Here is a 25,788-nt window from a genome sequence, read left to right as displayed (position 1 = left end):
TAAGGACGATGAATTCATATATAGCCAAGAAATTCTATTTCAGCAATTGTCCCAGTTGAATTAATCGTCGGCCAAGTTAATCGCGGACTTTAATCGAAGTCTCATTCCAAAGGCACGAGGAGCACGCGCGAGCAACTTTTTTCATCTATATACGACGTGATATATCGGGATCGAACTTCTCTTTTTCAAGAGTCTATCACAATTACTGTAATCGCGGACAATAAGCGGGTTTAATTGCAAGTCGCGGTGATAACTTTGACGAAATGTCGAAGATTACCATTTTTTTCAAATATGATTTACGTTTGTCGTTTTGACCTTGCAGAAGGATGCTGCCCATTCAACGGATGCTGCAAGCAAAACGGATACATGCAGTAAGGACGCAGCGGCTATTCTAGGACGGAAGTGCACATATACACGCGTGCACGTTTAACAGCCGAGAGCCGAGTTCGTCGCTCTCCGCGATATATTTACGGTGCTCTCTAAAACTGTCTCGTCGTGTCCACACAGGAGAGCCCAAGTTTCCTCTTCGGACATCGCGAGTCCTCCTGGTTTTTGTTTTCGTTGCCCCTCACCGCGCGGATCGAGGTAAGCCGGGAAGAATATAAGAAGCGAACCGTGAAAAAAATGCAAAAAATCTCTCAACGATAATATCAAAGGACGTGCGTAATAGGTAGCTATTAATCCTTGCAGGTTCAAAACCGATTATTGAAGCCGAGGGCGAAAAAGGGGGGAAAGGATTGAACTTTATAACGTTCGCTCCAGCGTGATTGGGTCGGCTGCGTACGGTCGGTTACGCAATCTCATGACCCTACATAGTCGGATAAGCGTGACGAGCGTCAGAGACATAGGCGGCGTGCTCCTGGGACGGGCGTAGAACGGGTACCCACCGAAGCTATAAAAGACCGGCCGTTCTGAGCAAGCGCTCAGTCAAGCCGAGATCGTTCGAGGGAGTTCCATCGCCAACTCCGTTCAAACGGCCGTCAGGAACGTATCACGAGCAAGCAGATCTCGCTACGAGTCTCCGTTTCATCATTCGTCAAGATGGTAAGGACCTTAACCTCTTCCGCGATCGTAAAATCTGTTCTCTCTTCTTAAAACTATCGCTCGCCGATCGTCTCTGCCTGCCGTCGTGGGCAAGTGCGACGTAACGACATTGGCGAGAATCGAAGCCGGATCTTTCGTTGACGAGCGACCCGGTATATCGAGGTGTACGATTGCAGATATGTGTGTCTCCCTTTGAAGGGAAGCGTGGAGAGAGAGAGAGAGAGAGCGCGCGCGGTTATTGTTCGAGGGAGGATCCTATCAATCTTAATCTGGTCGAAGCAGCGAATTTTATCTAAGGATGGATCTTGCCGATTGGCGCGAGTAACGTCGCCGCGAGCGACGCTCGCGATTGCATTACGTTGGTGCTACTTTTAGAAGCAAAAATTTGCGCGACGCAACGCGACAAGCTCCGCCGTAGCGAATGGTTTGTCTGTCGCTGGCGGCGGGCGGCGACGGGAAGAAATCTTGTCGGGCGTTGACGAGAGACTGAGGGTCGGAACACAATACAATGGTGCAGGCAAAAGGAATAGGGAATAGGAACGGAATGCATTGATACACGGCAGGTTGAAAATCTACATTCTGTTGCTATATTCCCCATTCCTATTGCCTATTCCTTTGTATTATGTTCCGGCCTTAACGGGATCCTGGAGGACCTGGAGTGCACCCTCATCCAAGCGGAATTAAAAATATCGATAATTTTTTATCGTTCTGTCCTTATTCAACGAGTTCCTACAAGATATCCGTCCTCGTCAGATTGCAACGCCATGTACGCTGCGTGTGTGTACGCATGCATGAAATCTGCGATCAGCGGAAATATTTCTCATTAGGCTTTTAATCTTACACATTGTTCTTTGATCTAGTCCGATTAGAGTAGGGTACTTTCGATTTGTACACGTAAGCTATATAATTCGTATATCAAACGAAAGTTTCCATGAAGTGATAGCTCTAGGTACAAAAGGTTAGGTACACCGAGTATGAAATATAATTTTTTCAATTCTTTCAAGTTTTTAGTCTTCAATTTACCACTCCATCCATCATTTCCCTAAACGTGTTAATGGGATTTCAAGTCTGTAAAGCCAATTCGTAGAAAATCGGACACCTATAAATATCAATAATTGCCGTTGCTCCAGGATCCCCTTAATGGCCATATTCTCATATTCCATCTCTGCCGACCCTGGAACTTCCTACGTATATGCATATATTATAGTCAGCATTGTGTGTTGTCAGAGATGTATTTGTTAGATGACGGGGCACGTTCTCCGTCTTAAATTATCTGTAATCATTATGTTAGAAGTCTATTTATAAACTTGACATGCTATATATTTTTATATACGTGCATGTACATGCTCTGATACGCATTTTATATGCGAATATATTCTAATGTATATATTTTTCGCGTGCAATTATTAAAATAAAATTGCAAATAGAATTTTGATTCATCTATTATGAATGAGATCTAAATTCTAAATATAAATTATAAGTTTAATCAATTTAATGTACGATTTTTAAGTGCAATATTTTTTGCAGCGTGAATGCATATCCGTCCACGTAGGACAGGCGGGAGTACAAATTGGAAATGCCTGCTGGGAGCTGTACTGTTTGGAGCATGGTATCCAACCCGATGGGCAAATGCCGTCTGACAAGATACTTGGGGGCAATGATGACAGTTTCAATACCTTCTTCAGCGAAACCGGTGCCGGGAAACATGTGCCGAGAGCGGTCTTTGTCGATCTTGAACCGACCGTCGTAGGTGAGTAATGATATTACGTTACGCACAAGTTTCCTTAAACGAGCGACAACCGGATGACTGAATCTCACTCACCAATGTTGTTGCAGATGAAGTACGTACGGGTACGTACCGGCAACTCTTCCACCCGGAGCAATTGATAACCGGCAAAGAGGACGCCGCCAACAATTATGCTCGCGGCCACTATACGATCGGCAAAGAGATAGTCGATCTCGTTTTGGATCGCGTTCGCAAGCTGGCGGATCAATGCACGGGACTCCAGGGTTTCTTGATCTTCCATTCGTTCGGCGGCGGCACCGGGTCCGGTTTCACGTCCCTGCTGATGGAACGACTGTCGGTGGACTATGGGAAGAAGTCGAAACTTGAGTTTGCGATTTATCCGGCGCCCCAGGTCTCGACGGCCGTTGTCGAGCCGTACAACTCGATCCTGACAACGCACACCACCCTCGAGCACTCCGACTGCGCGTTCATGGTGGATAACGAGGCCATATACGACATTTGCAGACGTAATTTGGACATCGAACGCCCGACTTATACAAATCTGAATCGCCTGATCGGCCAGATTGTGTCCTCGATCACGGCCTCGCTGCGTTTCGACGGCGCGCTCAACGTCGATCTGACGGAATTCCAAACAAATTTGGTACCCTATCCCAGGATTCACTTCCCCCTTGTCACCTATGCTCCCGTCATATCAGCGGAAAAGGCCTATCACGAGCAGCTCTCCGTCGCCGAGATAACAAACGCCTGCTTCGAGCCCGCGAATCAGATGGTCAAGTGCGATCCTCGTCATGGAAAATACATGGCGTGCTGCATGCTGTATAGAGGCGATGTAGTGCCGAAGGACGTTAACGCGGCAATTGCGACTATCAAGACCAAGCGCAGCATTCAATTCGTTGATTGGTGCCCTACCGGTTTCAAGGTCGGCATCAATTATCAGCCGCCTACCGTCGTTCCCGGCGGTGATCTCGCCAAGGTGCAGCGTGCAGTCTGCATGTTATCCAACACGACGGCGATCGCAGAGGCTTGGGCGCGGCTCGATCACAAATTCGATCTGATGTACGCCAAGAGAGCCTTCGTGCATTGGTACGTAGGCGAGGGGATGGAGGAGGGCGAGTTTTCAGAGGCGCGAGAGGATCTCGCCGCCTTGGAGAAGGACTACGAGGAAGTCGGCATGGACTCCGTCGATGGCGAGGGAGACGGTGCTGAGGAATACTAACCATCAAGATTCCTACTTCTGTCTCTTCGTATTTCGTGTATTTATACTACGACGCTTGCCACTTATTGCTTAAGCGATTTTTCTGTTCTTTACCTGATTTTATAACGCAATCTGAAGCGACCTATTGCGAATTTTTTTTTCTTTATCTGATTTTATAATGCAATCCGAAGCGACCCATCGCGATGTAAACTTTTCCCATTGCTTCCTACCCGATCCCCCCCCCCCCCCCCCCGATTTGATCCTTACACATATGGAATCTTCGACGAGAGAAGCGTATTCGCTTTTTTACAATTGTCACTTGGTATCGTTTTGAAGAAATAACTACTGAGAAATATAAGCACATCTAAAAATACTTTCTCGTGTATTTTGTTGTAATATTATTTATATATTATATCAACCATTATACAATAATAGATTGCATTAATATACGTCTTCGATCGTACAATTATTACCAATCATTACATGATACATGAATACGAGTGAAGGATGAGGAAAGAGGAGGCGAGAAGAAAGTATATATGGGCAAATATTTCTTCACAGATGTGTCATAGTCAGGTCGATGAAGCACGTGGGCTCTCGCGCGATGAATCGTCATCATTTCGGAGGAAGAAAGCACGACGTGCAAATTCGATTGCATCACGAGCTCAGCTCGCAATTTGTTGCACTTTAGATACAATGCGGCGATGGTAAAATCGCGTTGACCTTAATAATAAAACTATGATAATAGCGATGATAATATTAATACAATATTTTGATAATAAACTAAAAAATAATAGTAGTGCGAATAATAATAATAACGGTCGTCAACATCGATCTCGATAAAAACAGCGCATAATAAAATATATTAAAATTTTCACTTCGCGCATGCATTGATAAAAAAAAAAAACTTGCAAGCCAATGTGCATGTGCGCTTTATTTTCGTTCTCATTATTATCTATTCGTCTAGTCGTTTCAGCCACACTTCGAGCATGAATGATTCACAATGCTCAAACTGTTAAAACAGCACTATATATCCTCCCCGTTTACACATACTCGGTTCTACGTATAACACGACTCTGTTACACGCAGTTATACATACAGTTATACATATGTTATATATAGATATATAACGCCGACTTTTTATTTGTACAAAACACACGTTGTATAAGCGGTCGATCGTCAATTATAGATAAATAACGTAATCATTAGTGCTCGAATTATCAATTTGAACAACCACTCCTCGATAGCTTCAACAAGCCAAAGAAAAATTGCAACGTTCCGCATTTCGCGACTCTAATTGTTCTTTAAGCAATTTCTTACTTAATTAGAACGCGTGACCATTTTTGAAGACAGCACGAGACTCTGGGAAAGATATTCTTACTTACTTGGTCCAACCAAGTTCGACTTGTTGAAGTTACTGCCAAAAGCTGTTATTCAACTGCAGATGACACGCGACGACCAAAAGGCAAATCGAATGATCAATTGTTAAAAAATCAATAGATACTGTAAAAAAATGCTGAATGTTAAGACTAATCGATTGAAGATACGAAAGGCACGTTTTTACACATCGATGAGTAATTAATCCATTATATAAAAGGAAATACAAAGGAAAAAATCATTAGTTATTACATGGTTCTGCGCTTCTATATGTACAATGAATATTCGTCGTAATAAACTCGGATTTGAAATGTTTAAACTATTAGGTCGAATAGGTAGATAAAATTGAAAATTTCGTGAAAGCACACGTCGCCGTACTTCGGTTCCACTTCGGCTCCACACTGATTCTACTTTACTTTATACCATTTTAATGGACATACCTAAGCTTACCGATTTGTTCAAATTTGGTAACAATACAAGCTGATGAATGCCGTGAGGCATGACTTACTGCCTGCATAACGCTATCTTTTTTTTTTCTTTATTGAGTTGATATAACTTATAAAGTATTACGTCGATAGCCTTATAAAGTATTATGTCGAAACGCCAATCGATAGACAGTTGTAATAAAGTTTTCAACTCGGTAACAATCGTAATCGACGGGATATCGTACGGCACAAATTACTTTATACATATCACGAAGACGAGTACATCAGTCCGGGAGTCAGAGGCGATTTCTATTGTCCGGGATGCTTTTGATACAGAGGACAGTCTCGGTGAGATCCGTAATTCTCGCAACGCATTTCTTTCGCACGCCAGCTTCAAATTCTAGAACACAGCCTTTCGCATTCACTTCTACTTCTTTTTTTTCTTCGCGATAAAGCCGATCCAATATCACCCAGTTGGAATTCACGAATTCGTTTGAGGTAAAATGTGTTTCGATCAACGTTCACGTAACGTTTTACGTGAAGTATCGCATCCCTCCGTTTCAAGAGAGACCGTACGAAAATTTTCTCCTAATCTACAAATTACCAGTTACAATCAAAGAATTGAGACAATCTCGAGATAGAGGAAAAAAATAGAGTAGAAGCAAATAGCAACGATGACCATAATAGCAACAACGTCGACAACGACGACGAGGATGATTATGATAATAGCGATGGCGGCAATAATAATGACGATAACGATAACGATAACGATAACGATGATAATGATGATGATGATAATAACGAAGACGACGACGGTAGCGGCGGTAGCGACGATGATGACGTTGATGTCGATATCGATGATAACGACGAGCAGAAAGAGGACGACGAGAATTACGATGGCGACGACGATGGCAATGGCAACGGCGTCGACATTGGCGTAGTAAAATAATAGAGACGACAATAATGATGACGCCTCTCTTCCTCTATCTGTCTGTCTGTCTTTCTTCGTCGCAAAGTATGCATATGTAACTCTTTATTGCGTTACACACAAACGGGATAGGAGAGGCAAAATTAAATAGCGGATTAAATACATTAGCGCGACGCTTAACAAATTAAAAACGTAAAAACATTAACAGTACAATATAGTTTCCTTATCGTAGACGTAATGCGATGGCAGTCTTGAGTCCTGGAAAGATGCTGTGATTGTTGCTCGTTCGCTTCGATTTTTCCTCGTGCACGTCTCATCCCACCTCCGTTTCATCTTCCGCCATTCGTCTGTGCTTCGTTACTCGTCGAATCTCGTCCTTTATTTTAAAACCGAGCTCGTTTCGATCTTGTGTTTAAACTTGCATATTCGTTTTATTTTTTACGAGAAGCTTTCGCTTGTGGCAGTGTCTGAAAATACAGATGTTAATTCAACGTCAATAACGTTCGGTATCTCACTGCATATATGCTTCGCATTGTACATTAAATAAATATATATTTAATTATTCATTTACGCGAAAATGTAATTCTACCAGAAAAACATGATTTGATCGTTGCTGCAGCCATATGAATGAAATTTAGCGCGAGCGCGTCTAATCTCTAGAGGAAAAGCTTTGACTTTTCTTCCATACCTTCAATGAGCAACGCCCGGGATCAATAAATTAACCACGTCGACTGGGATGATCGATTGAGCGAGCGAGCGAGTTGCTGAAATTTGTCATTTATATATTCATCGGAGAACCGCGATACTCTTCAAAATTACAGTCGATATTATAAGAGATCGGTCTGAAAGAAAGAATAGCGACTCGCTCGATCGTATGATCGATTTGTAGAGATCACAGATAATAAGAAACGTTCTAGCATAAGCGTACTAATGTTCATAAGATAGAGATAACGACGTTCAATAGATCCGTAAATATGTTTGTTCGCAAATCGAAATATATTCCCTTACGTCGATATCAAAATCCAGAGAATAAATTGAACAGATTAAATTTTGAGTGGCAACGCTTACCTGAGCTACGACTACCTACGCCTCGACCGACTTCTTCTTTTCCTTCTTCTTTTTGAGGAAGGATGGCGTCCTAAGGCCCTTCTTCTTCTTCTTCTCCTTCTTCGGCGATTCCTCGCTAACGCTCACATCCTGCGACATGGAACCCTTAACACGGAAGGTCCCAACCGTAACCATAAACCTTTCTGCATGCACATGCATAGAGCGCCGAACTTTCACGCTTAATTCTATTAAGTCAATTATCTGATCGCATGCAAATCGATACGATAGAATAGTTTGTAGGAAGCGAATCTATGAGCGGCTATGCCGGCTGTAATTGTGACAATTGATGCAAGAAGTGAAGCGACAATCCCTTCGCGAATCGGACACGCTGTTATCTCTTGTAGCATTGTAAATCGAGAAATGTCTTATTCCATATTTTATTACGAAAACAGCGTTCCCATGTATTATTAACGAATGCATGAGATATGTGAGATAATGTAATATGTGAACGAAACCCGATGTACACACACCTATGCGGAGATTTGTACGAGTCCACTATTAGAGCCATCATTTAAAACTTTACTCTTTTCGAATTATAATATATTAAAAAATATTCAAAATGCACTCATGTATCACAATTAGCTTTGAAAAGAGAAAGTTGCGGAGCAAGTACTTCAAACATTTGTTTCAGTTCATTATAATTCGGAAAACGAGATCTAAACGACTTGCATTTGTGTGATTATTTTTTCTCTAGATTCATCTGAAGTATCAACGTAATCAAGAATCGCTTCAAATTCGAATAATAAAATGCGAAGAGTAAAGAAATTAACGTCTTACAGACCGACTCTCCGCATATGGTATGTGTCTCGTGTGTGTTTGATATTAAAAGTATTACGACAAACCTCCTTGCTACTTTGCGAAAAAGTACTGTGATGAGCGTCCGAGTGATCGCCGTTTACGGTATTCTCTCCTAAAACACAAATAATTGATTATTCGGGACGTGAATCCTCAGATCACGTAATAATAAGATAATCCGTAAGATAATAAGACAGCCGATATTATTGCAAAGCACAATCTGTAAGGCAAAGGATTAAAATTAATCCTACCGAGCTGTCAATTATGTATTATCGTACTTTAAACTGAAAAATGAAAAGAAGCGAGAGAAAGAGACAGACATCTTACCTCTCGAATAAACGACGTTGGTTGGTACTCGTCAGAGTATACTCGTTCGTGGAGATTCGTTATATAAAATCAATCATTCCCAAGCAAACACGTATTAGCATCGATCATTCGCAGCTTGCAGGACGTGGACGTACACCATTGAAAAGGTAACGGGATAAACGGTGAGGATTGACGCAGGTTCAAATAGAGAGACGGGTGCAGAAAAATGATAAGAAGCTTTATGTGCAAACTTTTATATCCATCAAACACCTCGCTATTGCGGTAGATATTAGAAAATGTATTCATATAAAAGTGAGTTATGTAAGCATTCGCAATGTAAGTTGATTTAGTTACAATATTGTTAAGGAGGTAGCGTAAGTGCATATCGTAATATAACAATCGTTTGAACTTATTATCACATACCAAGAAAATAAAGTAGAACATTAAAATTAATACATTGCACTAAACAACAAAATCCTTCGTCTTTAATTTCAAGTTACGTTAAGTATGTTAAGTCATGCACTTAACAAAAATAAAAAACAAAAAGAAAAAACAAAAAGAAAAAACAGAAAATCAAAATTGAGAATACTAGAAAACAAAACGACATCAGCACTTTTATGAATGTCAATGCTAATTGGCGTGTAATTGTCAAATTTTCCTTTTTGATCTATGTGCTTAAAGTCGATCGCGCAGGGAACGCGCCTTGTTTGTACATAAAGGAACGATAAAATTATAAAAGCTATGAGAAAAAATAGAATCATCAAAACTTAACAGATACTAAAATAACGCGAGTCTCTTACACATCTAACGTTTGCGCGCGCGTACTTATACGAAGGGACTAGTCTTTCTTTGTCATCTTTCTTAAGATGTGTAGAAAATCGACGCGTTAAACGTGCACAAAATATGACATGCTAGGTCGAGCGTGCAAACTATTTGATACCGTATGACGCTTTTTACAGACATTCTGAATATTAAGAGAAAGAAATTTTAAAGCAACCGACACGCAAGTTGAAACGCTATCGCAACGCGTTGCGGATGCACGTTATTTCGACGAGTCAATCGTCGAAACGTCTTTTTTTCCTTTTCATCGAGGAAAACTGTACTCTTTGATGATTCAATTAAACAATTGTTGGAATTAAGATAGAACAAGATGTCGTCTTTCTGAAAGACGAGTAAAGCGTTACACGTTCAATCGCGAACTGTCCGCGAGCGCTTTCTCCAGGCGCATGAACTCTTTGGTTTCGTACGAATACGACATGCAATCTAGGGAGGAGTCCCAAACGTCGCATCGTTCCTCAAGATCATTTATGTCACCGTTATCCGAGATAATGACAGAGCTGACGTCGGAGATCGTGTAGGTGTCATCGAGGGAGACAGACTTCCTCGTGGGATTTACAGTACTTTCTTCATTAACATCACCGGCCTCTAAGTGACACAACGGCTCATTGTCAGGATTTTTTAAAGCGGTCGTGACAGAGTCGACGACCTCGCGCGAAGCATCGTCCGCCTCCTCACTTATAGGCGTCAAACAAGTCAATGGCTCCCTCGATTCCGCCTCTTCGCGGCAGTAGGAGCATCGATCGCACGGCCACGTTTCCATATCTGATTTTACCACGGCTGCGCTTTTGTCGTCCCTTTTACCGATACCGCGATCATTGGCGATCAAGTTTTCGCCGAATATGCGAAGATGGGCACCCGGCGACATCTTCGCATATTCGTCCGTCGAGACTTTGACAACGCGAAAGTTTAATTCCAAAGCGCCATTGTCGACGGCGACGATCGGCAACGTTTTCGCTACGGTGCAAAACTCGAACACGGCGGGGGATTCGCGATTCTCCGTATCATCTACCTCCATTTCATAATCTCGATTATTGTCCGATGACAGATTCCCCAGGAAACCTTTGAGGCGACAAATACTGTCAACGTCATTGCCGATCGTCGTGAAGACATCCGGCATGCACGCTCGATCGGCAGTCTCCACGAGCGAGCACTCGTGACGGTAGCCGTCGATCAAGTTGCGCACAATTTCCCTCATGATGCTAAGGTCGTAAATAGAGGAATCAAAATGCAGTAAAACGTAAATGGACTCGATAATCTCGTCGATGATCTGCTGTACGACTTCCACAGCGTCGTCCGGCGACGCTTCGTCCGACGCGTTGAGATCGGCGATGATCTCGTTGGCGGACTCATTGATCCCGTTGTGAAAGATCTCGCCGTCGATGTCCTTCAGCTCGCGGATCGTGCAGCTCGGTAACTCGAGTATGTCGGAACCGCCTGTCGAGTGCCTCTCGGACGTGGGCTGTTCCAATTCCGCGTAGCTGTTACTGTCGCTCGACGACCTGCGATCTTGCGTAGACTTGATGCCTTCCACCTTCGTCGTCGGCTCTATCCATATGTAATCGCTCAACGGCTCGTCATTGTCGCTTCTCACTGAATCGGACTGCCATTCCGACGAGCGTTCCGCCAAATCGTGCGAAGTATCGTCGTTGCCGCTCTCGTCCTGGTCAACGGCCGCCGGCGGGGTCAAGCTGTAAATGAGGCTCATATTCGTCGAGTCGAGATTGTACTTGACACAGGTGTCCGTGTCGGGCAACGCGTCCAGTTCCGTCCTCGACGAGGCGATATTCACGTCGATGCTCTCAACGATCTTTGTGATATCGTTGCAATATGACTCGTATGGATCGGTCTCTGAGTTGTTCGACCAGCTGCCCTCGCACATGGAGCTTTCGATCCAAGATCGAACGTTTTGTTTCCTCAGTTCCATCGTCGATTTCAGTTCGCCGTTTATTTCCTTATCTGCCGGTGCCTCTTTATCTTCGTCGCATTCATAACGATCGATCGACCGCTCGTCACAGTTGTTGGAAGATAAATCGTTCAGTGGCTGCGGGTCTTCCTCGTTATCGCTGTTATCATGTTGAAATGTTTCAGCGCAGCTGCGCGCAAGTGTCACTTCCGTATTCGTCGCCGTTGATGTTGTCAATGTTTGCGATTGTTCGTTATTCGTGCCGGCCATCGAGTCCGATTTATCTCCACGAGTTGAAGACTCCGTTTTTACAGAAGCAACCGTTTCGATCGTTAAACATTCAGCCCTTTCACGGTGTCCTATTTCCTCCTCTGTCTGACTGTCACCGTTTATATGGGGCACAATATTACGCAAACTCGGCGTCTTCTCCACGTTAACACGTTTAACAAAACTCGGCTGCGCGATATTCGCCCATTCCACAGAATGCACCGCGACTTCATTGCTCGACCGTGTTTCACCGTTCTCGACGCATTCTTTAGTACTCGTGTTTAGAGATGGATCAAACAATTTTACAAGATGGTTTACAATCGGTTTCATATTCGAGCTCAGCTTTTTATTATTCGCATTCGTCACCTCCGTTCTTGACGACGCAATTGAGTCCGCGGCTAAATTCTTTCGACGTTCGAGATCTCCGAAAAATTTCTGCCTCGCCTCGTAGCGCGATTTTACGAAAGCCTCGTCCCGAGAGATCGCGTTCAGCTCAATCTGGCTTCGCCCGTTAACCAGCGTTCTTGTAACTAGAAGAGGTTTCTTTCGTTCGGCGGTCATCGAGGTTCTAACGTTCTCCAATCGAAGGCTATCATAAGGACGTCGGATATCGGAGAACTGCCGGTACATTCGCGCACGCTCGCTGCTCATGCTGCTGCAATTGCTGGCTAGTTCGCAATCTGCAAGCATTATGTCCAAATGTATATCTCGGACATGGGAACCGGCGAACGATCGATCGGTTTGCTCGCTTTGGAGAAACGGAGAGAACGTTCACGATCACTTGGATACTCTCCACCATTCGCGAGTCTTCTTCGTCGCTTACGCTGCGCTCGAAATAGAAACTCTACATCCATCCCCTGACTATGCGTTTCTTTATTTTTATGCTAGAAATGTATTGTTGCGCGCAAACCTGCTATTTTGTTCATCTATCCCAAATATGACTATTACTCACCGCGCTTTGTGTTACAGTGCAAAAGAAAAGAATAGCTATCTCAAATTTGTATTAATCGATTATTATTCGTCATTATTATTTTTCATCATTCGTTAATTTCCCATTGAAAACAAGAAATTCCAAAGTGTGATTTTCATCTGAGCTTCGAATAGAAATCGCATTTCGGATTAAGTGTAAACCACGTGTATTTTCAAGATCTATATAGCATTTCACGCAGAAATAAAGAAGAAACGAGATTAACGAAAGTGCATGAACATTAGTTATTGGTGCAAGCATTTATGATCGTTATTTCGAGTGGCGAAAGAAGACGAGAAAGCTTTCGAGACATGTGCCGTATACGTAGACAAAAGCATGACAAACTTGACAGCTTTGCATACATATAAATGATAATATGAAAATGAATATATTTACACAATCTTTAATATATTCTATATACGTGCATTTTATGTAGTTATTGCGGATGGGGAGCGTATTCCATACTGGAATACGTGCATTTTATACCAGATAAAATATATTTCAACCAAACGAGATTAGTCAAATCGTATCAAAACTATGTACAAAGTTAAACTGAAGATAATGTATCCTTTATATCGCAATTCGGGCTACATTTTACGACTAAACATTCATAATTTCGTAAAATTTTCTCCTTTTATAATTGTCCATTTTTTCATTAATCGTAGAAAAGTCACATGCAGGTCTAATTATTTTACAAATGTAACGCCAGATACAATTTCTTCAGTCGAACATCATACACAGTACGTACCAGAAAGAGAGTAATTCGGAATGATGGATTAGATCCATCTCTATTTGCCTGTATAAAATAAAACTCACCTCCTTTGTAACCGCTTGGTCGTTCAGTCATTCTGTAGCGCATCTCATTAAGGTACTCTGCAGTAGCATCATTCACTGTATATTAAAAATAAATACGTACACGATTCATATCTATTCATCAATAAAATGCGCCTCGTGATCCGATGTCGTTATAATGCTATATGTACATAGTACCTCTGACAGTCACGAAATATAGGTTTATCTGTCTCGCAAATCATTTACCATTACAATGGACAAACATCGTGCAAAATTATCTATCTTCGTGCGCGATTGTATAACGTGCTATATTTACTGATTAGTGGTAAATTTGTTATAAAGGCAGAGATGCAAATGTCGTAAGAATTGACCGCAAACAAAAAGCTATGGCCATGCAAGAATCGGAGTTGAATTAAAGTAAACATCTCATTGTAATATATAACTTTACTAATCACTCGTTGAAACACCTATGCAGGTTGATGAGATGATTACTTGGGATAAATTTAAAAAAAAAAGAAAAAAAAAGATGAGGAAAGACTCACCATCGCTTAACACAACTTCGGGTTGACTCGGCGCAGGCACTTGTTTCGTTTCTATTCGCAATACTCGGGGTTCTGTAGAAAAGGAGTACACGCGAGTGTTCGTTAATGACGTAGAAAATAAAAATGTAACGATATGATTTTATCGATGAAAGGTCAGAACGTGGTACACATTCTATGATACGTATGGAAACCCCGTTCGTGAATTAAGCACATGAATTTACCGTCTCTACTCTCCTCCTCCGTTTCCGAAGTAACAGAAACCGGTGACTGAATAGGACTCTTGGCAGTGCTGGATTCATGCGTCGCACGACTGATGTTAAAGGACGACAAGGCCTCGGATTCTGACTGTGACTCATCGTCTATTTACAGAATAGGTAATATTAATGGTTCCGTTCAACGTCCGGTGAACATTAAGTGAACACAGAATAATTCTAAGATACGGGGATACATAAATACAAGACGCATGCAAAAATACGGGGAAAAGATTGGATGAGAAAAGTGACGAATGGAACTAACAAGGATCTCCCTTCTGTTTGCGTTCGATTTCTCTCTTGTACTGGTCCAATTCTTGATCCGTGACGGCGTCGAAAGGATTTTTGGCATAAGGTGTCTTGTACACCATCGCATTGTGTTGGAAACCACGCTGTATAATACCCTTGCTAGCGGCTCCTACTAAAACTACTTGTTCTCCGGTACCACTAATTGTCGCGTCCTTGTAAACAACGAGTATGCAAGTTAAAGATAACATACATATTTTATGCAGGGATTTATGAAGTAATTAATAATAATCAGAAAGATGCTAGTGTTGCAATTCAAATTCAGATCAGAACAGTACGTGATTATCGCTACTTAATAGGAAGCTTTTTTTCTTTCTCTCTTTGCTAAATTTATTAAATGGGACGTATCTAATTTGGTTTAAATCAAGAAAAAGATTCGATGCTGGTGTACCTGCATTTTCTTAGCTTCCTCCCATGATACACCTTCCAGTATATGAGATTGCGGGCCAGCCGATATTTTTTCTGCTCGTCGATAATCTTTAATCTATGGAGAAAGTGTATCAAATTTGTACATTCCTATTTATGCATATTAACCGATGTGGAAAGAGAGCAGAAACGAAGACAAATGGGATATATAATTCAAATGCAACGGACAATACTTACCTGCTGTTGTAATTGTTTGAACTCCTTTGGGTTGGTATTTTTCGGAACAAACTGAAGAGCACCGTCTATCTTGACTGGTGTGCTGCTATGGGTAGGAGATCCGTCAGACACCCACTGCACACAAAACCAGAACATTAGTCGACCCCCTTCGAATCGTTGTGAGAAGCAATTATGCTAACATAAGATAAAGACTCTTGCATGCTATGTGTGCCTGCTGCATATTTTTCCTCCCCTTTAATAGATTATCCCAGAATAATCAAAACTGGCAACATATCTTTAATAACTTTGTAATTTTGTATTGCAGCTACAGTCGCAATCGACATTTTACATAAATCACACTCAGTGTCTTGAGTGATTCAAAATAAAATTCAATACAATTACATGCAATACAAATGTACAACTCGGCAATCTGACAACAATTAATTGCTAAGCCTAACATTTAGTTTCAAGGAAGTAGCTTAGATTTTCTAAATGTGAAGGGTCACTTGATCTGGTTTTGTAAATGCAGTGGGGCTCAGTGTAACCAGGCCAACGAGATCTTGATGATGAGATCAGGCACACATTCATACAGAGTCGTAAGAAATATTTATATATATATATTTTTTTTATACATGTCTTATATATGTATATTGTGGCAAAAGTGCGTTTAAAAAATGCTTAAGATAAGATACAATATATTAAATCATTATTTCATTCCCTTATACAATAATGGAATAAAATGCCACAAATTCGAAATGCCAAACTCCATTGTACTTCTATTATATGCATAACATTTTTATCCCAAGATAAAAATTTGCGTATAAGGCTACTTGACGAAGGGTAGTTTCGCAGAATAGATAATCTCAGAATCTTGTAGTTACTGTTAATAAATATATTGTAGACGACAACATACATATAACTTCGCATCGCGTTATAGAAAGTGAGCTAAATTTATTAACGTAGCGTCTGCGGGCTATAAATAGTGCTTGGAACGCTATTAAAGTTGAAGTTTCATTAAAGTTGATATAATCATCTCTTTTAAACAGCACGTATAACTTTATTTAAACATCAAGAAGCTACAGAAGAACAGTCGTTAATATCTTATATATAAAGGTATTTAGGTATACTTATACTAACGATTGACTGGAATTCAACACGTTAATGTTTCGTAACTTTTGCTTGCGGAAATGTTGACCGCTCTCGTTCTGTCTCTCGTTTTGCGCGCGTGTGTTTTATTATATTCTTATTATATATTTTTATAAAAGATTCTTGTTTATTAAATAGAAATATATTATACTAAGAGAACATCTCTTTATGATTTAAAAAAAAAATGAGTTATTCTAATCATGCCATCAATCTTTGTCGAAATGCAAATAAATGTTGTAAATGTACAAAAAAAAAAGAAAAGAATTATTGCCTATAAAATATTTTTCAATTGGCAACAAATTAAAATAAACAATTATTTAATACTTGGTATGTACTGATGACAGTTCGTTATAGTCGATATTTTTTTATAACGCGAAAACATTGCACGTATATGTTGATGAAAATTTGTGCATCAAAATTAGTTTTGATTTAAATAATAAAGATGATATCTTTTCGTTAATATGTTATGTTATCAGGTGACCAACGTTTATACACATAAATCACGTACGCGCGTGCATACACACAGGCACATATACACACATTGGTCATAGCGTCTAAAACTGTGATTTTTTTGCTCCAACTTTGAACTTTTAAGTAATTCGTTATATCGCATTAATAAGCATTTATTATTAAATAATATCAATCAAGCTCTGTTGTAACAAGAGTTAGAGTTATATCTATATAGTTTAAAAAGAGCAATATATCGCTATATATGCCAGTACATTCTAATCAACATCAATAAGATATATTGTTTGTTCAATGAGAACGTTTGCCATGACTGAAATAGTTACATAATATAAAAGGTATCATCGTTAAGTTATCAGCATCAGTTAATGTTGAGAATTAATGGCACAAGTTGGAATGCGTGGAATTTATATAAATAATCGTGATTAATTAGTACACACATACTTGGTCTCTGATTGTACAATAAAATTAAAATGCATAAAAAAAATTTAACAAAAACAAAACAAAATTACACAACATAACGTGATAAAATGCAACTGACTGCTAACAAAAATGGAATAACCAATGCATTACATATCGCATTGCATATATGAATATACTATCTATTTACGGCCGTAAATATGCGCATTTGTCTTTCTCAATCATCGCTAAAAATATCTTCAACATTGTTCGATAAAATAAAATAGTTATTCACGGAAAACAAACCAAAGGATCTTAATAACATTACCGTGGTATTAAATTTACGAAAATCTAATATCAACAAGGTATTTTCTTCTAATTAAGACAAATTTGCGATACAATCGCAAAGCAGAAATATCAAAGAGTCTGAAAGAGAATTATATTCTCAAATTAAACTAACCGAAAAACTGATAAACGATTCTACAATCTATATATCAATATATGTTATAACTATTAATATATATTAATATGTCATAACTGTTTAATTTTGCACTTGATACATTTAAAGCTTTCCTTCTTCGTTATTATACGCAAATCGTAATCCGATTAGCAGCCACAATACGCGATTATAATTGCCAAATAAGAGTGCTTGCTTATATTAGATTTAGCATCGGGCGAAATCGCGCGGAAATAAGTAAATAATTAGTCGGTCTTATTCTCAAAAGTAATGACTTCTACCTTGGTGATCTTTTTAGGATCGGGTGTTCCAGTTTCCAGGATCTCAACCTTCTGGTAAACATTTGGCGAATTTAACCAACGGGATCTGTCTGTACCTTTGCGTCCGCCCTTCCACAGCCTGTTCAAGAAAAGAAAAAAGAAATCGACTGAGCGTTGACTACTTTATAGCGTCGAAACGAAATATCCCCGAATTAAGGGAAAGTAGAAACCTACCCTTGCTTATACAATTCCTCCTCTTCGAGTAGATATCCTAAGGATGATACGGCCGGTGGAACTTCAACATCGTTTCGCGGTTTCGGGGGTTCTCCCTTTACAAGTGGATTTCTATATATGTAGCCCGTACGGAATCCCTGAGAAAGAAGAAGAAACGAAATTCAGATATATTCCCCAATGCAAATATTACGATTATAGTGAACGATTAAGACAAACTTACAGCATTATCGAGCATTCTCATAAGGGCTTCGAATTCAGCGCCGCCGATTCTCCAGCGTTTCTCGAGTTTCTCCGCGAGAGCGGACGACTCTACTGCTGAACTCTGTTGCTGAGGGGTTGGTGGTTTTCGCGATGCTTCGAATATAGCTTTCTTCGATTCCTCGCTGATAAGGCTTAGATTGTCTACGCCCGCGGGCATTAGCTTCAGCTGCGTCTCGCAGGCGACTACGGTATTGTAAACGTTAAAGAACGCCTCTTCCACTGTTTCTCCACAGCAAAGGGCACCGCGATTCGTCAGGAGCATAACCTTATTGATCGGCCCGAGATTTCTAGCGATCTTCTCCCGTTCCTCCGGGTCGACGGAACCTCCTATGTACTGATGAGTGCTCACTTCGCCTATCACTATGCTCTCCTGATCGATTGGTAACAATCCACATTTCAAGGAGGAAACCTACGCAACACATGTCACGCGTGTGTCAGTCAATTCCTTTCGGAGCAGAGCTAATAAATGTTCATCGTCAACCGACTATTAAAGCGACATCGCGTAATCGAGCTATGCAAACGCTCGTGAAAGATACATGAGACAAACGAGAAACGGATCATCGGAGAATGAAGAAACCGGAGACACGAAACGTTTACTTACAGCGGTAACGGACGGAGTAGTAATATGAATAATACACTTGATATCGGGTCTCGCAGCGTGTATTGTCGAATGCAATTGGAAACCAGCGACGTGCACGCCAAAGTTCGTCGTCCCCTGCTCGATAATTGTGCCTTGCATGTCCACCTTGATCAAACTCGAGGCGGTGACCTCGTGATAGAGTAGCCCGTAAGGATTCACCAGAAAATGTTCCTGATCCTGATTGAGACGGGCGGTGATTTGCCCGCCGACGCCCTGCGTCCATCCGTAGAGATCGAGCAATCTGAAGACCGCCGCCATCTTGCACCGTAGCAATTTCTCGCCCTTGGCGTATCCCATGCTTTCCACGCCGCGTATGTCGTTGATAGGCAAGACGCAATTTGAATCTACCACATTTCCGAGCGAATCGAGTTAGAGTAAAGTAAAAAAAAGAGGAGAGGACAATTTCGAGGAATGACAATTTTAAAGTAGAACAAGACTAACTTTTGAACACATTGCCGTTGAATCGGGCTCCCTGTGCACCCATCATATCAGAGATCTGTTGCAGGAGACCAGAGGGTCCAGCACCGTCCCTCATCTGTGTCTCAATTATACGTTCCAGCTCTTCCCGGAAGATTCGCGAGTTCATCATCATCTCGACCCTCTTTCTCCTCTCCATTTCTCTCATATCCTGTAAATGAATAGATTCCTCTTATTTAACATATTTAACCATGTTTGAATTAATTCGTTTACTTTTCAAGCATTTCTCACGCGCTGGCGAAACTCGAATAAGAAATCATTGCGTGTCGAACTTTCTTCGATTTCTATTATTGAGAAAACGTTAAACTGCCGTATTCCACGAAACTTACCGCATCGATATCCGCGGGTCTGATCTTGGTTCTATCATCTTCCGTCAAACCGTCGTCCACCACTCCGTTCGTGTGTGGCTCGCTCAATGCTTGTTGGCTCGTGTCTGCCATTTTCGAGCCTCGTACAAGTACCGGCAACTGTAAAATGTCATGTTCTAATATCACCACTGGTTAGCAAAAGTCTTGATGAATATTCGACGTTATTTATTTCAATTCGTGTAATGTAGGCGTTAAAAATAAAAACGCACAAAAAACTAAAAAAAAAAATATTAATATAAATTTAATATTATTTACTAAATTGATATTAATTCATATTGATACTAAATAATCACTTCGCGTGGCTATTAAAGATTTCTCAACGCGTCCATTCTAAGAACTACAGCGGACAATGGACAAAGAAATGGAATCGACAAGAACGACTAAAAATCGAAAGCAACGAAGCTCTTGCAGCTATCAGTGTTTCGCCGAAACGCGTAAGTTTCGCCGTTTCGTGTACGCGAAAGCGGCATTTTACGCTCGTTTCTCCCGAATCCGGTGCGAGGTATATGGACACCTTACCGGTGTGCGATCAATAAAGTTGCGGGGCCCTACCGGGAATCGTGTGCGTGCAACGACGCGGCGAACCCGACCGTATTATACGTGTTACAACAACGCGGTTCCCTTCGTTCGGTGCTGCGAGGGGCGGGGGGGGGTTTCGGGGGTACCGCGTGTCCGTCATTCGATTTTTTTTCCCCTCCCTTAATTACCCGCGGGCGTCGTTCCGTTAACGATGTAAAATAGAATGCTCAACTGTGCCGGCTATTTTACTCCGACGCTCGGCTCGGCACGGGATATCTGTGTCAACGGTCGTTCACCGCTTGACTTTCCTTACGCCAAGTACCGGTGCATCGCGCACCACGCAACGCTCTCGCACCCGGCTACGCGCGCGTATCCTCATCCTACGGCGGCCGGCGACGCGGCGCGCCGTCGCGCTTTTCACCTTTTCACGCCGCGTTTCCCTCGCCATCCGTCGGCCGCCGGAAATCCCACGCTGAACGTTTCGCTAGCGTGAGCATCGTTACGTCGCGACCGCGACAGCGCGCGTTCTAATTCGCAAAATGTAATCCCTTTCGTCTGGCAACCGCGTCGTGCTCTCATCGTGATCGATATAGACGAGATCATACCTCCTAGAGAGGTGAGAGAGCCGCAAATCGGACAAGTCGCTTCTCAACGAAACCGATTCGCTTCGCCGCCGGCGACCGGAGCTTCCGCGACTTGTTACCGCGCTGGAAAACGTCATGCGCGTGCACTTCCGCTGCAACAGCGAGCAAAATAAAGGAGGAAGAGAGAGGAAAAGAAGCGTGATGGTTGACCGCAGGATTACGTCAGCACGCAAGCGCGAAACACAATCGAACCCGTCCGATTGTACGACCAAATTCTTCCCTCCGTATGATTTTTATGCGTGTCTCGCACTTCTTGATACTCCACCGGGATGGTAATCGATAATCCCGTGGACTTGACGGGAGAATAAAAGACTGCCAGCTCTCGCTACTCTGTTTACTCGCGTTGCGTTATGTGTTTGAGATTTATATTCGTCGATTATCTCATCACCGTGTTACGTCTTGTCACTATTTTTGCTTGCACACATACATATATATATTTATGAATATTATCAATATTCTTTAATATTGATTATGAAAAAATTGATATTAATATGTATTTAATTTTATAGGTATATACGTATAATAATATTATCAATCATAAGACTAACTATAATAAAATTGATATTAATATTAATTTTGTATATATCTATATATATATGTATATATACAAAATAAATTGCTTATAAACGCAAATCCGGCAAATCGTATCTAACGAAAATAACGCGCGGTATTCGTAGATTATCGCTATTTGAAACCTTGCCAAGTACAAACGACGCTCGACAAGCGATTCGTCAGCCAAGATATATGTACTTTCGATACACTCTGGACCGAATTCAATTCGGGAACGCCGCTCGGAGGAAAAAAAAAATGCAGCGGCGACCGTGAACGATGATGAACACTCGGTGCGAATTGATGGTAATTAACGTTAAGGGGTTGAGGTATTCGGCGTAAGTGGCTTCGTTTAAGTCCCTCTCGCATATACGCGCGTTTGGCTTCGTTGTCAGCGCGATATACCGTGCCATAATATCGGCCGCGATACTGACCAAGTGGCAATCGACGGAAATAAAAAAATAAAAAAGAAGAAGAAGGAGGAGGACGTTACGTCAACAGGAACGCAACGTCCGTCCCACGAACGACGAATGCTCGACCACAACGATCTTTTCCGAGCAGACGGAGAGACGGCCCGTTTCCGTAATGCGTAAATCACTGTGGCTCGATTACGCGCGCTTGGTGCGCTTCGAAGCAAAATGCGTATTCCCCGTATATTCGCCAGCCACTCGAGCGCGGCCAGCGCGAAGTTCTACCTCGGCGAAGTTGTCTAACCGCGAGATCGGAGGAGGCACAACGGCAAAACCTTCTAGACCAGATCAGTGGGGTTCCATCTTCGCGGAGTCGTCGCGGTACCGTCCCATTCGCGCAAATACGCTTATCTTCGACGATAACGGGACAACGCGGGTCTCTCTCGGTCTCACCGCAGGCTGAATGAAAGCGATCGCGGCGGGCCGGGCTCGCCTCTATGCTTACTGGCGCGAGTCCGCGAGTCCTCGTCTTAAAATAGAGAGGGACCAGGGACGGAGTCGACGCGCGGCACGATCCACGCGCGTTTCTTCCCGCTGATCTCGCTTCTTTCTCTCGTTCCAGGTATCGGGGAGTCGCGTGTTCGGGGGAGATACAACCGTTTCCCGTCTCACTTTCTCTCTTTAAGCGGCGCTGAAAACAACGAAGAGCAGGTCGGTGAATAATTCAGCGAATAATCGGTACCACGCGTCGATTCAGAACGGTCCATTGTCAGTTTCGCTGTCTCTATCTCGGGCCCGTTCCTCGATTCGACGGTCGTATCTGTATTGTGGAAGCGGCCGTGATCGAGGGAAAAAAAAGAGGGGAAAGGCTCGAAACGAGTCCGTTGTTGTGGCGACGCTCGGCGCGAGGACTCGTATGATACAATGATTAGACCCTTACGCAACCCGTAGCCGTGGAATTATACGCAGTACGTGCGTGCGTGAGTGCGTGTGCACCTGCACACGTGCCTGTCGCTCCCGCAGGGGCCCGAAGAGATATACGGGTTTCCCGAGCCGATCCCCGTTCCGAGTTCTATTGTATCCGTTAAGTCTAAGTCAACCGGTCTCCGAGGATCTCTAAGGACGATATTCAATCCGCTCGATCATGAATTTAAGATATAAGTCTAGTCTAAAACCTCACGATTCCATCCAGCCTGAAAAAACAAATAAATTCTACAAAATAATTGTAGAACCATCTCTCACAATCGTATCTCAAGATTCCCCTACAAACGTATCGCCCTAATCCTATCAATCCCAAGTTTTTCCCTCGCTCGGGTTATCGACGACGAAGGCGTTTACGCAATTATCAGGGAGCAGCGGGACGAGCGATCGATAACGCGTGACGACGGCGATAAATCGTCGGGGGCCAGAGCGTCGATCGGCGGAAACGGCGTTCAGCGACGACGACCTGGTGCGATCGGGCGACTTTTGACAAAATGGCATCGCGCCATTGAGTATTTGTCGCGCACCACCGAGCTGCTGACATCATACGCCAAAACGAACGCGCGAACGCGGATTATCTACCCGCCGTCCGCGTCGGGCGGTCGACCGGCTTCGACGCCGCGCCGCCGGACACTTAACGCAATGACGTCATGGTTAATCGCAGATTACGCCCGTCGTAGCGAGCGAGTGTCCTGAAACGCTATCAGCTATACGAGAAACGAAAGTAACAGCAACTGGGAGAAGGAAAGAGAAAGAGAAAGAGAGAGAGAGAGAGAGAGAGAGAGAAAGAGAGAGAGAGAGAGAGAGAAAGAGAGAGAAAGAGAGAGAAAGAGAGAGAAAGAAGAGGCACAATTGGTCACGCGGAGTGGGTATACAACGATCATCGATTATCGGGCTGCCGCTTAATATTAGCTTCTTATGTCGCGTTTTTAACCTTTTTGTTTATTAATTTTTTTTATCTACGGTTCATCGCGCGTCCGCATCGCGTCCCGTGCTCTTAAAGCGGCTGTCCCGAGCTGTCTGTCGAATGTAGGTCCCTAAAACCTGTTGTTGCGGCGACCATCAACGGAACACACAATCGAAAATATCGGAATGCGTGATTCATCAAAATATGAGAGACGTGTCCCGAGGGAGAGAGATTCTATACGTCTATCTATAGCCTACGGTCTCAGCGGCACCCGGACGGCGCGGCGTCGCAAATCGGAATCCCGGACGGGAATTCGGTTACGAGCGACGAAATACCGCGACGGACTGCATCCGACATGACACAACAGTCTCGCACAACGTGACGGGCAGGTTCAAAGAGCGATACGGCACGGCCGAGCCGTAATTAGCGAAGCGCGACGACGTTTAACCCGAGGCGTCGATCGCCGCCCATCGAGTAAGCGCCGGAGCGACGGCGAAGCGCGAGCGCGCTCGAGATAAAGAGTACCGCGGGGTGGCCCGCGTCCGGAGACGGAGGACCGTGGCAGCAAATGGCGACATATTTTCGGAGGGGGAGGAGGGCGAATTTGAGGATCCCGATGCTCCGACGGGGGAGGGGAAAACGCAGAGCCCGATGGCTCGTCGTCGCCGACGGAGGATCGTCGCGGCGCGACTCGCGGCGGCGACGGGGAGTCGCGTGGCCACGTAGCGTCGCGTCGCGTTGCGTCGCGACGCGGCACCCAAGGGCCGACGCCGACACACCCCTCGCGCCTACGTCATTCATCGCCGGGCGCGAGTCGGCGAGCGCCGAGAGGGCCCAGAGGCGGAGAGCAGCGCGACTCCCCGTGCCGTGCCGAGAACCCGCCGTAGCCGTGTCGTCCCCGTGACTTTCCGACTCGCGCAGATCGGGATGGCCGTCGCCGTCGGGCGGCCGACGGCAACAACGTCGCCTCGGCGAGGCGAGGCGCGGACACTTACCTACCAGGGAATCGCCGCCAGCCGCCGCCTCCTCCTAATCCCGTGATATGCCCGCGCCCGTTTCACGAACCGTACAACGATGGGCGACTCAACTCGGGCCGCGCTCCGCGTATCGCCGCTCCTCCGCGCGCGCGGCTGTTCCGTTCGATGAACAGCTTCCCCCCGCCGCCTCCTCCCCCTCCGCCGCCGCCGCTGCTTCTGCCTCCGTCACTGCTCACCGCCTCTTGTCGCCGCTTCCACCGGCGTCACCGGCGTCGCCGCCGACGACGATGATGATGATTTCCCGCACGAATTCCTCCCTCCGTCGCTTCTCCGTTCGACACAACGAGATTTACCGTCCGCGCATCGACGACGCTGCGCGCCGCAGCCGCACCGTTCCGACGGTACGCGAGACTCTCTGAACTCTCTCCGTGGACGCGACCGCGACGCACGTTCCGTCTCACCACCACGGGGCACGTCTCACAGATTCTCACCAGGGCGTCGCTAGGCGAGGCCGAGATCGCGCAGCGTGGAGTCTCCGTGCCGAGACGCCGCGCGGCCAGAAGCCAGAACGCGCGGGATCGATCGGGGGTGGTTGGCCGTTGACTTTCCGACGGTTACCGGTCACCGTTACTGATTGCCGACACTTTCCGAGTAAACACCGCGCGGTCGTGCCTCGTACGGGCCATGAATACCATAGACAGTCAGAGAGAAACCTGAGAG

The 25,788-nt window shown here is 43.8% G+C and overlaps 2 protein-coding genes across 11 annotated transcripts; one reads left to right on the top strand and one right to left on the bottom strand.

Annotated features, from left to right (window-relative positions):
• Nucleotides 1–883: 883 nt before the first annotated feature.
• LOC139813523 (tubulin alpha-1 chain-like) lies at nucleotides 884–4,359 on the top strand. The gene is made up of 3 exons (XM_071779052.1): nucleotides 884–1,044; nucleotides 2,572–2,794; nucleotides 2,881–4,359. Exons 1-3 carry the CDS (start codon nucleotides 1,042–1,044, stop codon nucleotides 4,005–4,007), a joined length of 1,353 nt encoding a protein of 450 aa, XP_071635153.1. The 5' UTR covers nucleotides 884–1,041; the 3' UTR covers nucleotides 4,008–4,359.
• Hts (adducin 1-like protein hts) lies at nucleotides 4,352–25,716 on the bottom strand. Of its 10 annotated transcripts, none has more exons than XM_071779029.1 (16): nucleotides 25,560–25,716; nucleotides 20,043–20,180; nucleotides 19,678–19,864; nucleotides 19,198–19,580; nucleotides 18,556–19,005; nucleotides 18,336–18,472; nucleotides 18,123–18,240; nucleotides 15,396–15,509; nucleotides 15,184–15,276; nucleotides 14,752–14,947; nucleotides 14,457–14,594; nucleotides 14,236–14,307; nucleotides 13,718–13,792; nucleotides 8,666–8,733; nucleotides 7,785–7,928; nucleotides 4,352–7,183 (listed from the first exon to the last, which is right to left on the bottom strand). In XM_071779029.1, exons 2-15 carry the CDS (start codon nucleotides 20,151–20,153, stop codon nucleotides 7,800–7,802), a joined length of 2,271 nt encoding a protein of 756 aa, XP_071635130.1. In that variant the 5' UTR covers nucleotides 20,154–20,180; nucleotides 25,560–25,716; the 3' UTR covers nucleotides 4,352–7,183; nucleotides 7,785–7,799. The 10 variants fall into 10 exon arrangements, with proteins under 10 accessions (XP_071635130.1, XP_071635128.1, XP_071635132.1 ...); XM_071779027.1 differs by lacking the exon at nucleotides 25,560–25,716 and adding an exon at nucleotides 25,087–25,237; XM_071779031.1 differs by lacking the exon at nucleotides 25,560–25,716 and adding an exon at nucleotides 25,087–25,237 and having other exon boundaries at nucleotides 7,785–7,913.
• Nucleotides 25,717–25,788: the final 72 nt, after the last annotated feature.

The sequence above is a fragment of the Temnothorax longispinosus genome, chromosome 5, assembly GCF_030848805.1.
Source record: "Temnothorax longispinosus isolate EJ_2023e chromosome 5, Tlon_JGU_v1, whole genome shotgun sequence".
In the NCBI taxonomy this organism is placed as follows: Eukaryota; Metazoa; Arthropoda; class Insecta; order Hymenoptera; family Formicidae; genus Temnothorax; species Temnothorax longispinosus.
This window is presented reverse-complemented; position numbering and strand designations above follow the sequence as displayed.